This window comes from Zea mays, chromosome 5 (genome assembly GCF_902167145.1).
Source record: "Zea mays cultivar B73 chromosome 5, Zm-B73-REFERENCE-NAM-5.0, whole genome shotgun sequence".
Lineage (NCBI taxonomy): Eukaryota > Viridiplantae > Streptophyta > Magnoliopsida > Poales > Poaceae > Zea > Zea mays.
The window spans coordinates 143,896,685-143,910,524 of record NC_050100.1 but is presented as its reverse complement, the minus strand read 5'-3'; the positions used below and the strand labels follow the sequence as shown (position 1 = coordinate 143,910,524).

The window sequence follows — 13,840 nt, the reverse complement described above, 5'->3', positions numbered from 1 at the left end:
CCGATGCCTTATGAGTTGGCCAAGGAGTTTGACAGGTTGAGTCTCGGATTTCTGAACAATTCGCGAGGAGTCACAGTTGAGTTGGAACCTACCTTGGAGCGCGAAATCAAAGAAGCGCAGAAGAATGATGAGAAGATCAATGAGATCCGGCGACTGATTCTAGATGGCAGAGGCAAAGATTTTCGAGAAGATGCAGAAAGCGTGATATGGTTCAAAGACCGCTTGTGTGTTCCCAATGTCCAGTCCATTCGGGAGTTGATCCTTAAGGAAGCTCATGAGACAGCCTATTCGATTCACCCTGGCAGTGAGAAGATGTATCAGGATCTGAAGAAGAAATTCTAGTGGTACGGAATGAAGAGAGAAATCGCAGAGCATGTGGCTATGTGCGATAGTTGTCGAAGAATTAAGGCAGAGCACCAGAGACCTACTGGATTGTTGCAACCGTTGCAGATCCCTCAGTGGAAATGGGATGAAATTGGTATGGATTTCATAGTCGGATTGCCTCGCACTCGAGCCGGCTACGATTCCATTTGGGTAGTAGTGGACCGCTTGACCAAGTCAGCCCACTTCATACCTGTCAAGACCAACTATAGCAGTGCCGTATTGGCAGAATTGTATATGTCTCGGATCGTTTGTCTTCATGGTGTGCCAAAGAAGATAGTGTCAGACAGAGGAACGCAGTTCACCTCTCATTTCTGGCAGCAGTTGCATGAGGCCTTGGGCACGCATCTGAATTTCAGTTCAGCTTATCATCCGCAGACGGATGGTCAGACCGAAAGGACCAATCAAATTCTTGAAGACATGTTGAGAGCCTGTGCGTTGCAAGATCAGTCCGGATGGGATAAGAGATTGCCTTATGCAGAGTTTTCCTATAACAACAGTTACCAGGCCAGTTTGAAGATGTCACCATTTCAGGCGCTCTATGGAAGGAGTTGCAGAACTCCGTTGCAATGGGATCAGCCTGGAGAGAAGCAAGTGTTTGGGCCAGACATTTTGCTTGAAGCCGAAGAGAACATCAAGATGGTTCGAGAGAATCTGAAGATAGCGCAATCGAGGCAGCGAAGCTATGCAGACATAAGAAGAAGGGAGCTGAGTTTTGAAGTCGGAGACTTTGTCTATCTGAAAGTGTCACCGATCAGAGGAGTCAGAAGATTCGGAGTGAAAGGCAAGCTAGCACCCCGCTACATTGGTCCGTATCAGATTCTTGCAAGACGTGGAGAAGTGGCCTATCAGCTCAGTTTGCCCGAGAATTTGTCTGCTGTGCATGATGTCTTTCATGTGTCTTAGTTGAAGAAGTGCTTGCGTGTGCCAGAAGAGCAGTTGCCAGTGGAAGGTCTTGAAGTCCAGGAGGACTTGACCTACGTTGAGAAGCCAGTGCAAATCCTTGAGGTTGCAGACAGAGTCACCCGAAGGAAGACCATCAGGATGTGCAAAGTCAAATGGAATCATCACTCTGAGGAAGAAGCAACCTGGGAGCGTGAAGATGATCTGATGGCTAAATACCCTGAGCTCTTTGCTAGCCAACCCTGAATCTCGAGGGCGAGATTCTTTTAAGGGGGATAGGTTTGTAACGCCCTGAATTTGGGGGTAGAATTTTTTCTTCTTTTCTCTCACCAAATTCGGGCGTTACTCTCTCTTCTCTTTCCCCGTTTGCTCCTTCTTCCCAATTTCAAACCAGTATAGCGGCAGGTGTCCGTGTCATGTATAAACCAAAACCTAAGTGTCATGGGTGTTGCATCATGCCGAAGCACATTTCTTTGTCTGAGGTTGAGTGTTCGTCTCGTTCCATTCCGGATTTTGATTCGCGTTCTAAGTCCGTTTAGTGGTCCGCGCGCGTCGTGGGTTTTCAATCCGCGAAGTGGCTCGGCCCAGCCCAACTTAGCCCAGCCCAGCTCAGCCGGCCCGGCCCGCGCGCCCCTGGCGCCCAACCCCCCCTGCGCCCCCCATCCTCTCTCTCTCCCTCATTTGGATCTCCCGCGCAACAACTTCCCTCTCCCTCTCCCACCTCTCTCTCCCCGTGGTGCCCTAGGGTTTGGAGACGGCAATCACCGGATTTTGGACCCCGAGGTGAGCTCCCCTCCCCTCCCCTTCTCTCTCTCTCTCCCTCTCCCTCCTCTTCTTCCCCACGCGCGCGCCCTCCCTCTCCCCTGCCCGCGCCCGACCCCATCCCCGCCCCTGCCCGGCGCGGCGGCGCTCCCCCGCCCCTCCCCGACCCCGGCGGCCTCGCCCGCCCCTCCCCGGCCCGCGGTGGCGGCGCCCCTGCCCGCCCCTCCCCGCGGCGGCGCTCGGCCTCCCCGCTCGGCCCTCCCCGCTCGGCCCCTCCGCGGCAGCGCTCGGCGCCCGCCCCCGGCTCGCCCGCTCGGCGCCCGTCCCCGGCTCCCCCGCCCGGCCTCCCTCCCGTGGCCTCGCCCGCCCCTCCCCGGCCCGCGGCGGCGCTCCCCCGCCCCTCCCCGGCCCACGGCGGCGCTCGCCCGCCCCTCCCCGGCCCCCGGCGGCCTCCCCCTCCCCTTCCCCGACCCCGGCGACCTCGCCCGCCCCCCGCCCGTCCCCCGGCCCCGCGGCGGCGATCCCGCCCGCCCCTGCTCGCCGGTTCGTGTCCCCGGCGCGGCCCCCGGCACGGCCCCGGCCGACTCGGCCGCCCCTGGGCCGGCTCAACCGCCCCTGGACCGGTTCAACCGCCCTCCCCCCCGTTCGGCCGCCCGTTCCCGTCCCGGCCTCGCCCGACCGTATCTTCGCTCGCCCGCGCTCGCGGTGATTATTCGTTAATTAGCGTGTTGCGTCGCGCGCTTCGCCGCGCGACGGATTTGTCTAAATTCAGATTCTATCTTGTGTTGCGTCGTGCGCTTCGTCGCGCGACGATCCATTTTTTCGTTTCAGGTTGTTTAAGGTGTAACGCCGCGTATGTATTCACGCGACGTTCCACTTTGGACTCAGTTTAGTCGACGTGTGCCATCGTGCGCTTCGTCGCGCGACGCTTAACGTCTCCTCGTAACTAAGGCGAAGTGTCTCGTTGCATGCTCGGTCGCGTGACGAGTCGTTAACTTCTTAATTTGTTTTAGAGAGCTTTGTCGCGCGTCTCGCCACGCGACCATCTTTTTGTTTATCTCCACCTGCTTATAATAATTAGACATGAAACATGACTTTACTTTACGCTAAACATAGTGTTTACATTAAATCCCCTTCCATTAAGCGAGTGGTTAATTTATAATCATGTAACGTGATCGTTTCTCGACTGTCTTTTCCTCTTTCTCTCTTAACCGTACTCGCAAGCCCGCGTAGAACGTCTGTTTACTTATTGCATTCTATTGTATGGTGTACTGTTCTTTTGTATTAAATATGTGGATGTATGTATGTTTGCACTCGCATAGAGAACGATCCGGTTGAAGAGCCCGAGGAACTCGCAGGAGAAGCCCCTGAGCAGCAGTCGGTTGGTGGAGGCAAGTGTCCCTTGACCTATCTCTGTCCTATTCATTCTTTAATTCACCTCCCGCTTTACATATTTATACCTAAGGTTTGACTAGCTTTTGTTATCCCTGTCCTTGATTACCTATTTGGGTTGGATTATTACTGTTTAGCTTTATGCTATTGCTCAAACTCTAATCAATGAACATGATGAGATTATCTATGATACGTTGTTTTCCCTTCTCTTATTATGATGTTGTACTTGTGACCTTCAAGGGGGCTCGAGCGGTTTCTCGAGTGCCTCTCCGTAAGGACCTGTTCTATGGATGACCGCCCGGGAAAACAATGCAACCATGAGGGCAGAATGGGAATCACGGCTTGTGGGTAAAGTGCACAACCTCTGCAGAGTGTTTGAAAACTGATATATCAGCCGTGCTCACGGTTATGAGCGGCCAAGGGAGCTCCAGTGATTAGTGGTACTTGATCAGAGATACTTTGGTACAGGTGGTTATGAGATTGATGGTTTCGGTTATGACTATGGTGCTGGTAAGTGGTATTCTTTCCGTTTGGAAAGGGTACATCGGGTTAATAACTTGGGTTAATGCTAAAACTTGGCTTTCTACTAGTAAGTAATAATCTGACCAACTAAAAGCAACTGCTTGACTTATCCCCACATAAAGCTAGTCCACTACAGCCAAACAGGATACTTGCTGAGTATGTTGATGTGTACTCACCCTTGCTCTACACACCAAACCCCCCCCAGATTGTCAGCATTGCAACCACTGCTCAGGCGAAGATGAAGCTGTGGAAGGAGACTTCCAGGAGTTCCAAGACTACGACGAGTTCTAGGTGTGGGTTAGCGGCAACCCCCAGTCGGCTGCCTGTGAAGGCCGCGGTTATCTACGTTTCTTTTCCGCACTTTGATTTATTGTAAGAACTATATGGACGTCCCAGACGTACGATGTAATCGACTATTATTCCCTTTTAATACTATTTTGAGCACTGTGTGATGATGTCCATATTATGTAACTGCTGTGTACGTGAATAACTGATCCTGGCACGTACATGGTTTGCATTCGGTTTGCCTTCTAAAACCGGGTGTGACAGCGACGAAGCCGAGGATGAGAAAAGCGCTTCCGCCGGGTACCAGGACGACGGAAAGAGGAAGACAGCAGCGAAGGGGCTCTATATATTACCTAGCAGCGGGATGGGCGCTATGTTCAAGTACAGAAGAACAGCGAGCCGACGCTGTTGGAAAAGCACAGGCGATGGAGGCAAGGCAACACGCGGATGTGTGGGATTTGTAAATCCGGTGAACAGCCCTCACCTAACGTCATGGGCATAGGCAGCGGAGGACAGTGACGCGCGTCGAGCTCAACAGGGGATCTACAGTACCGCCTAGCCTGGCTAACGGCGACGACGAATTTGGACACCCTAGATCTACAGCGGCGCACCGGCCCGTACCCCGGTGGCGCTGCTAGAGAAGCGGAGGCGGCGCACTCACCTGGCTAACGGCGAAGCGCCGGCCGCAGCCTCGTGCCGTCCTTGGGCCGCGTCGCTCCGTTGTGGCAGATCCGGTCGCCCGCGCTGCTCGTTGAAGACCCGGTCCGAGCCGTCCAGATCGCGGCACGACTCTCGGGGCAGCCGTGGACGAAGCCATGCCCTCTGCCCACCGCCACGACGGTCGTCCTCACGCGCGGACGCCGATGCGTCGCCGCTGGAGGCCGTGTCGCAGAGAGGACATGGACGCTTCGGGTACGACCGCTCACTGGTGGAGAGAGTCGCGGTTGGAAGCCGTCGCACGGAGTCACTGGTGGAGAGAAGACGACTCAATCGCGGTGTCGTCCCAGCCGCGCCCACTGCGGGCCCACATGTACCGTGACGCACGCGTCGGTGCGTAGGCGGCAGAGGTCGCGGGAAACGCTCTTCGAGCAGCAATACCGTGTATCTTTTAACTAGAGGTAATATATCGAACGCAAATTATATTTTGGTGTAAATCTCGTGTAAACCTATTAAAAAAAGTTTTAAAAAAATATAAATGTACATCTAAACTTACCTCATCTATATAAAAAAATTATGGTCAAATTTATCTTACTCTAGCAGTTATAAAAAAAGACAAATTTTGGTGCATTTGAACTTTTACTGTTTGTCAGAAATTGTCTTTTTTGTAACGGCTAGAGTAAGATGAATTTGACCATAAAATTTTATATATAGATGAGGTAAGCTCATATGTACATTCATATTTTTTAGAATTTTTTGAAACTTTTTAGTAGGTTTGTACAAGGTTTGCACCAAAACGTGGTTTGCATTCGATATGTTCTTAAGTTCTAACCCCCCTCCATTAATTTGTGCTTTTAACTATAAAATTAATCATTTCAAGTCTAATTACTTGATAATAGTGTGTATTACTATCGGGTACCGTAATTAGGGGTACCCCCAATGCTCCGTAATCCGGCTGGAAAACATCTTCAGAACAAACCATACACGGCTGATAAAGCGCGGTTCAAGTCAAGGCCATGCCTACCAATGGATGCGACCTCATCCGAGCCCAGCCTCGGGCGGGAATAGTAGTCCCGGACGGATTCACGCCTCGCCCGAGGGACCCCTCAGTCAGCAGACGCACCCTCGGCTCGCCCGAGGCCCAGCTCGGGCAGACTTTGCCGTACAGCGACCTTGGCCAAATCGTCTTACCAGCCGACCGTATCGCATGCGCATTTAATGCAGGAATCGCCTGACACCTTATCCTGACACGCGTGCCTCAGTCGGCAAGGTCGAAGTGACCGCAGTCACTTTGCCCCTTTACTGACCGATCTGACAGGAAAACAGCGCTGTTCGCCCCGCTCCGGCAACTGTGCCAACCACCAGGGTAAAACTGAGTCACGATCTCCCACGAGTTCGGCCTCGGGCGCAACAGGGAGCTCCGCCTCGCCCGACCTCAGGCCTCGGCCTCGGCCTCGGGAGGAGTCACGTCCTCGCCCGACCTCGGCCTCGGCCTCAGGAGAAGTCTCCGCCTCGCCCGACCTCAGGCTCGGACCGATTACGCTACAGGGGATACATCATTACCCTACTCCTAGCTAGTTGCCTCAGGCTATGAAGGAACAAGACCGGTGTCCCATCTAAGGTTACTCCGGTAACAGGTAATGATGATTCCCCGCGTGCGCCCATGACGTCGGATTGCTCTCAAACCCCCTACGGAAGCAAGACAACGTCAGCAGGATCCATGCCGCCCGACAGCTGTGCTTCTATAGGGCTCAAGGTGCTTCTCCGACGGCCACGTTAGCCCGTCTACAGGGCTCAAGGCGCTTCTCCGCCAGCCACATTAGCACATAGCTACACCCCATTGTACAGCTGGGTATCTATTTGTATCTATAAAAGGGGATGTCCAGGGCTTCCTAAGGCACGTTGGACGTCGAGGACAGATGGGGAGACACGTTGACACAAGACGTTGACGTTGAGACAGAGACACACAGGGACTCTCTCTCTCTCTCTCTCTCTCTCTCTCTCTCTCGCTCTCGCCCTCGCTGTCCCGCGACGCTTGTAACCCCTACTACGAGCACCCCGGTGCGAGATAACATAAGTCTCATTTCCCTCTTGTGTTCCATCTTGGATCAACCCATCTGGGCAGGGACACACAGCAACAAATTTACTGGTTGGTTGATGGTCCTCGCGGGTCCGAAACGCCGACAATTACGATACTGAAAATATGTATAGTTTTTAAACTCTGAAAATTTGTATATAAAATTCAAATAGTTAAATTAAAGTGTATATGAGGAGTTAAATAAGGAGAATGGTTGGAGATGAGGTGAATTAAAAAGAAAGGAAATATATTTAAATAGGTACAAATAGGGATTTAAATACGAATAAAAAGTATAAATATGGAGATTTGGAAGAACACATGAGTGAGATCCTATTTTAAAATATAGTACTATAGGATCTCAACACCAAAAACCTGCTCGAACAGAGGTTATATTTCAAAAAAAAAAAATCGTCAAACAATTATAAGACCCGATGTCTCAAATCGTAAACAGTAAATATAGGAGACATATGCTGGAGCCCTATCTTTTTTTTAAACTATTTCTAACATTTTATTTTTTAAATAATATGGTTTATTTTTTTTAATAACATGATATAAGACTGAACTGTTGGAGATCTAAATATTTTTATGGCCTTAAATATTTTAAATCAGATTCTATTTCAACTTTTAAAATTTAAATATAGTACTTTTTATTGGAGATGCTTTACAAGTTGCATTAAAGTTGGCCAGTAGGAGTTGGACACTGAAAGTCTGAAGCCAGCGGAAAAGGGAAGGCGGCCTCGTCGTGTCATCCGGCTGTTCATCTTTCTAGAAGACCATAGAAGAATTCACATATTCTAATCAGCAAAACTAACATGATGAATCAAAAAGTCATTCGTGTCTCTTCACCTGGCGCTGCATGCATGCTGCCACGTATCCGCCATGGCTGCCACCTCCGTTCTTGTATTGTATCCTCGCCGTACGTCCGGGAAACTCCGCCTAGCCACCAACACCACAATAATATCACCTGCACTCCATTTCAGTTTCAGTGAAGCTAGCCATCAGTACGCGAACACGCTCATCAGGGTCAGGCCACAGCCACCATGGTGAAGCTGGCGACGGCGCGCGAGTGCCGCGCATACAGCCTCGGCGCCGGCGCGGGGTCCGGCACGGCGTTGCGCAACCGGTGGGAGTACATCAACGCCGGGGTGTACATCTTCGCGGCGGTCCTCCTGGTCGGCGGGTTCCTCGCGCAGCTCCTGCCGTGGGGCGGGCCCAGCAGCCCGGGGCTCGTGGTCGCCGCGATCGGGCTCGCCGGCTTGCTGGCCGTCAACACGCACGACCTCCTCGCGCACGCCGCTGGCGTCGATTACCGCCTCGGGATGGTGGTCGGGCTTGACGCGCAGATGGGGCTCGTCGAGCTCGGCGTCCCCGCCGTGCAGATCGTCGGCACCGTGCTCATGCTCGTCGCTGTCGTCTTCTTTGTGATTCAGGTCAGGTCTCTTCTTGTTCCCTGGATTTGGGACTCGGGAGTGCTAAGCGCAGCCTGTACAAAATCCGTTCAAATTACGTGATGCTGATCGTTTGTATGGTTGCTTATTTTGAATCATATACATGGCTCAAATGAAGTTCAAGTTCTGTTTATTTACTTTCTGAAGCAGAGCATTTCTGAACCTAATGCTCTTGGTCTGTGAATAGAATTCGCGAATGATATTCTCATGTTCTAGATAGGCTTACTAAATGCATTTTGAACTTATTGATGTAGAACTGGATGAATGGCTGCAAGGAAGGAATTTGTTTTTACTGTGATATGCGAGTTTCGCACATAGAATTCGTGCTACCGGCTACCCGATCATGCTTTGACCACGACCACGAGTAGCTTGAGTTCACTCAGCTGCAATTTGATTATACGATGCAGATGGAGAGAGGCTACCGGCACAGCCTAGCCATGCACGGCCTGAACCTGCTCATAGCCGGGCCGGCACTGTGGTGCCTGGGGTCTGTGCAAAACATCTGCCAGTTCTACGAGCGTGCGAGCGGGCACGTCCAGCTCCTGCAGAAGAGCGTGCAGATCCCGCTGCTGCTGGGGAGCACCCTCTTCCTCATCGCCGGCATCGTCAACCGGCACGACCGCCGCAGCCGCCACTCCGGCTTCGTGCTACTGGTAATTTCAGGATTTCATTTGTCAATTTTGGTAATCTAAGAGTAATTGACAGTAGAGCCAGCTGACGTATTTCTTCTCTGGGTCGTCACTGGTGTGTGCAGGGGAGGAGCTGGGCGTGGTTCTGCCTGTTCGGGAGCCTCCTCTTCCTTGCCGGCGGCCTGCTGAACCTGCTCAAGGTGTTCAAGACGCAGCAGATGGGCGGCCGGGGCCTGGAGAAGCTGCGCGGCGGCACGCAGGAGCGGCTGGCCTTGGAGCGGGAGGGCAAGGTGCCGCTCATCCTGGAGCACGGACACGGCGGCCGGAGGGGCCCTGCGATACCGCCGCCGCCGCCCGGGTCTTACAAGGACGCGCTCGTCAGTAGCGCCAGCTAGGAACAGAAATGGCCTTGTAGATGCTCAGCATTTTACGTTGAACTGCATCCTCTGTTTTTAATCATCAATCACGTTCACGCCTGCTTGAATAAGCTTTTACTAGCCGTTTGCTACACCTCCACTTGATTAGTCTTATTAAAAACGAATTATAATTTATTTTGTTATAATTTGTTTTATCACTTAGCATGACTTGAAATTGTCATATATATAGGAACGGATGGAGTAGATTGCTTTGGATCCACTTGACAAAGGGCAAGTATAAGATAATAAGAGACTTTCAAGAGGTTAAATAAAAAGAGAATACAAGAGACAAGAGTATTTTTACATGACTTTTTATACTCCGTAGTGAAGGGCAAGTATAAGATAATAAGAGAAGTCTTAAAGAGGTTAAATGAAAAAAATATAAAAAAAGACAAGGGATAATAAAAGAAGTCTTAAAGAGGTTAAATGAAAAGAGTTTTAAGAGTCCATTTTTACATAACTTTTTATACATACTCCGTTCTAAAATAGTAGTTTAGCTCTTAATTTTTATGTCTAAATAATAGTCGTTTTAGCTCTAAGGTTTTATATCCATTGTATTTCTAAAATAGTAATAGTTTTAGCTCTTAATTTTTATGTATATTGTATGAACCTTTCAATTAACTAAAACGAATTTTAATTTGACATAGAGGGAGTACTATTTTTTAATTATGTTTATTATGGGACTGATTTTAAGGACATTATATCACATCATTAAGCTTGTTAAGCTATCTTTTGTACTTAAAAACTGATTTAGAGACTTAAAATTTGATCTAGAGATTAAAAATCCGATTCAAAGACTTATTTACCTTTTGTACTTGAAAAATCAATCTAGAGACTAAAAAATCTATCCATCTCTTGTACTTAAAAAATCAATCAAGAGACTAAAAAATCTATCCATAGGTTTAGTGTTGTACATGTCTTAATAGAATATAGAGCAGCTTCACAAGTGAAGTTAATAGAATGAATACATATCGTGCAATATACAACACTATTTTGCGCTGCAGACTGAACTGTTACAAAGTGAAATTTGAAATAGTAGATAGACTAGAAAATGTTGTTGGAGATAGTGTCGGGTACCTAGGAACATGGTACTCCAAAGTAGACCCACAACCTTCTTTTGGCTTATTTGCCGATGAGCTCTCTGCCGAGCAACCCAACGAGGCGGAGCGGCCGACCAAGTCCTCACCGAGCTATTCAATGAGGTGGAGCGTACGACCAAGTCCCCGTCGAGCAACTTAGCGAGGAAGAGCATATGACCAAATCTCTGCCGAGCAACCCTACTAGGCGTAACGTACGACCAATTCACTGTCAAGCAACCCTACTAGGCGAAGCGGCCGACCAAGTCCTCACCGAGCCACTTAGCGAGGCGAACGGGCCGATCCAGTACTGCTAACCCACGTCAGAACGATAAGACGCGTCACCACCAAAACACGTCCAGACCAAAAGTGAGACATACCGAAGGGGCGCCAAAGAGTCGCTATCAACATAACGGTACGCCAACATGTACGATCCCTAGTGTATTCTGCCTGCCTTGTGGGACAAGTCAACCCCAATCGTGGGGGACCTCACCATCGGAGTCTCTATAGTAATCCATGTACCGGAAAGGACGAGACGATACACCACACTGGGTGTATGCCTACACACGTAGAAGAGTGGCGCAGGGTACATGACGGAAGACGAGGCTGCACCACGTACGATCTTGGAGCATGATGTAAGTCTACCTTATGGGACCCGCCAAACGCCACTACATCAGCATCGGACTCGCTACAGAGACCCGAATACCGGATGAGTGATGTGGTGCGCCATGCCGGGAGTATGGCTACACACGAACCTACGGACGACACCCGAGCACCAGATCATGCTCTTACGAGTAGGAAACAAGTCTCCTTTGTAAGGTCTTGCCCTTGAGCTATAAAAGGGCAGTCCCCCTTCCTTCTTTGCACATGCACAAGCTGTAACACTGTTCCTAGATAATACTACGATTAACACAACACTGGACTAGGGCGTAAGCCTAAACAAGTATAACCACTGTCTCACATCCCCTCTCTCGGAATCCTAGCGATTCACCATTCAGAGTGAGTCCGTGCTAGCATCCCCCACCGAACACAAACTCTATTGTCCCCTACTTTCCGAAACCACGACAGTTGGTGCACCAGGCAGGGGACCGTTAGCATGCCTAGTCATCAGCTCTTACCGGCGCATGCCTAGTCATCAGCTCTTACCGGCGGTGAGACTTTCGCTCCTAAAAGTTGCGTCATGTTCGGCTCCCTCAACTTCCTCGCCACCACCACCCTCCAGGAGTGAGGCGGAGAAGCAATGCCTCAAGAGGCGTGTCTCCGCTTTGAAGTAGTGCCTCAACTGACTCACTGCTACCATCAAGCAATAGGCGAAGGAAGTTTCACCACCAACACTCGTGGCCGTCATCGACCACCAGCCAACATTCAGCGACAGGTGTTGTCTCAAGTTAGCCTACCGCAAGGTGAACACAGGTGGTTGGAGTCCCTGATCGTCTTCAACCATCACGACCACCTGCGCAAGATCCCACATCCCGGGACCTACCCCCTCATCGTCAAGCCAATTGTGGGCTCAAAGCACCTCTACAGGGTGCTCATGGATGGGGAAAGCAGCCTCAACATCATGTATGTTGAACCCTTCGACGGACTAGGGATCGCACGCTCCACGCTGCGTCCCAGCACTACACCGTTCCATGGCATCATACCAGGTCACTAGGCCTACCCACTCGGGTGGATCACTCTGCCCATCACATTTGGCGACCCCTCCAATTTCCACACCAAACGACTATAGTTCGAGGTGGTCAACTTCCTAGGGTCCTACAATGTCATTCTCAGGAGATCGTGCCATGTTAAGTTCATGGCCATCCCCAACTACACATACCTCAAGCTAAAGATGCCCAGCCCACACGGGATCATCACAACATCTGCTTCGTTCAAGCCGGCATCCACCTGTGAGCGAGCCAACAATGAGCTTGCCTCAATGCTGGCCGCGTCAAGAGAGATTGCTAAGCTCCAGAAAGCTATCCCCCGGGGCGCCCCAGACGCTAGGCTGGCTCCGGCACCTTCAAGTCCACTGAGGACATGAAGGATGTCTCGATCGATGACGTTGACACAACCAAGCGCGTTCGCATTGTGTAATACCACAAAAACCATCAACTAAAAATAATGCATTTAGATTAGTAATGATAATTATGGTAATAAATTTTCTTTCAATGTTTGACTTTCATTTGCATCTAGAATAATTTTTTGTTTGCTCATATTTGATTTTGGATGCTTAGTAGAATTTTTTTCTAAATGAAAATCCAATTGATTAATATAGAAATAATGGTCCACAAATAAATATTTTAGTTATAAATAATTTTGGTATAATTATTATGATTTTTGAATTATTTAGAAATATATTTATTTACATTTTTAAATAGAAAAGGAAAGAAAAAAAGAAAAACAACAAACCCTATTAGCCGCATAGGCCAATTTGGCCCAACCGGCCAGTCGCCCACCTCCCCCCTCCCCTCCTCTCACTTGCAGGCGGACCCGCTCTGGCCTTTCCTCTTCCCTGGCCACGCGCCACCGCCGCTCGGCTGGCACGGGAGGCCATGCCGCCTCCTCGACGTCCGAGCCGCCTGGCTCGCGCCCGACCCCAGGCCGGACTGGTAACCTCCCCGCGCAGAAAACGGTCGCGCCTCCTCCTCTCCTCTCTCTCCCCCACCTCTTCTTCCCCATCAATGAGGAAACCTCCGCCGTAATGGCCATCAATGGCGCTAATACCGGTCGTTTCTTCCTCTCCTGGGTGCCCCTCTTCTCTACCTCTCTCTATAAAAGCCGAGGTCGCGCCCTTGGAGCCCTGCCCAAACCTCTAGCCCTCGCGCCCTTCTCTCATGCTGTGAGCCGCCCGCAGAGATACCGCCATGCCCTTCATCGCCGGAGTTTCCTTCGTCGTCGACCACCGGAGCCAGGGCGTTGTACGCCGTTGAGCGGAGTGAAGCCACGACCCCGACGACCACCACTGCCCCTGCTCGGCCATCCCACTTCCACTCGCCGACCTCCATCTCCCTGTGCGCACATATTGCTCCAAGGTAGAAGAAGGCAATTTTGCGATTTAGTCCCTAGTTTGTAAATTAAATTAATTTCGAGATTTTCAGTTTAGAAATTATCGAAAAGAGATTCCGATGTATACGTGTAGCCATAATCAAACCCCGCGACAATATTTTGGACATGTGTATGATTTTATAATTTTAAAAATGAATAATGTCACTATTCACTAACTCGGTGATTTTCATACTAGAAACGTTTACAATTAACTTCGCTCTAGCATATGGAACTGTAATTGTTAACAATATTTTAAGTGTAACTT

At 50.2% G+C, this 13,840-nt stretch overlaps 1 protein-coding gene across 1 annotated transcript; it reads left to right on the top strand.

Annotated features, from left to right (window-relative positions):
• Positions 1–7,952: 7,952 nt before the first annotated feature.
• LOC100274799 (uncharacterized) lies at positions 7,953–9,550 on the top strand. Its single transcript, NM_001349176.1, is given in 3 exon segments — positions 7,953–8,409; positions 8,835–9,080; positions 9,182–9,550. Coding segments are annotated over 3 exon segments (906 nt in total). The 5' UTR covers positions 7,953–8,019; the 3' UTR covers positions 9,452–9,550.
• The last annotated feature ends 4,290 nt before the right edge of the window (positions 9,551–13,840 follow it).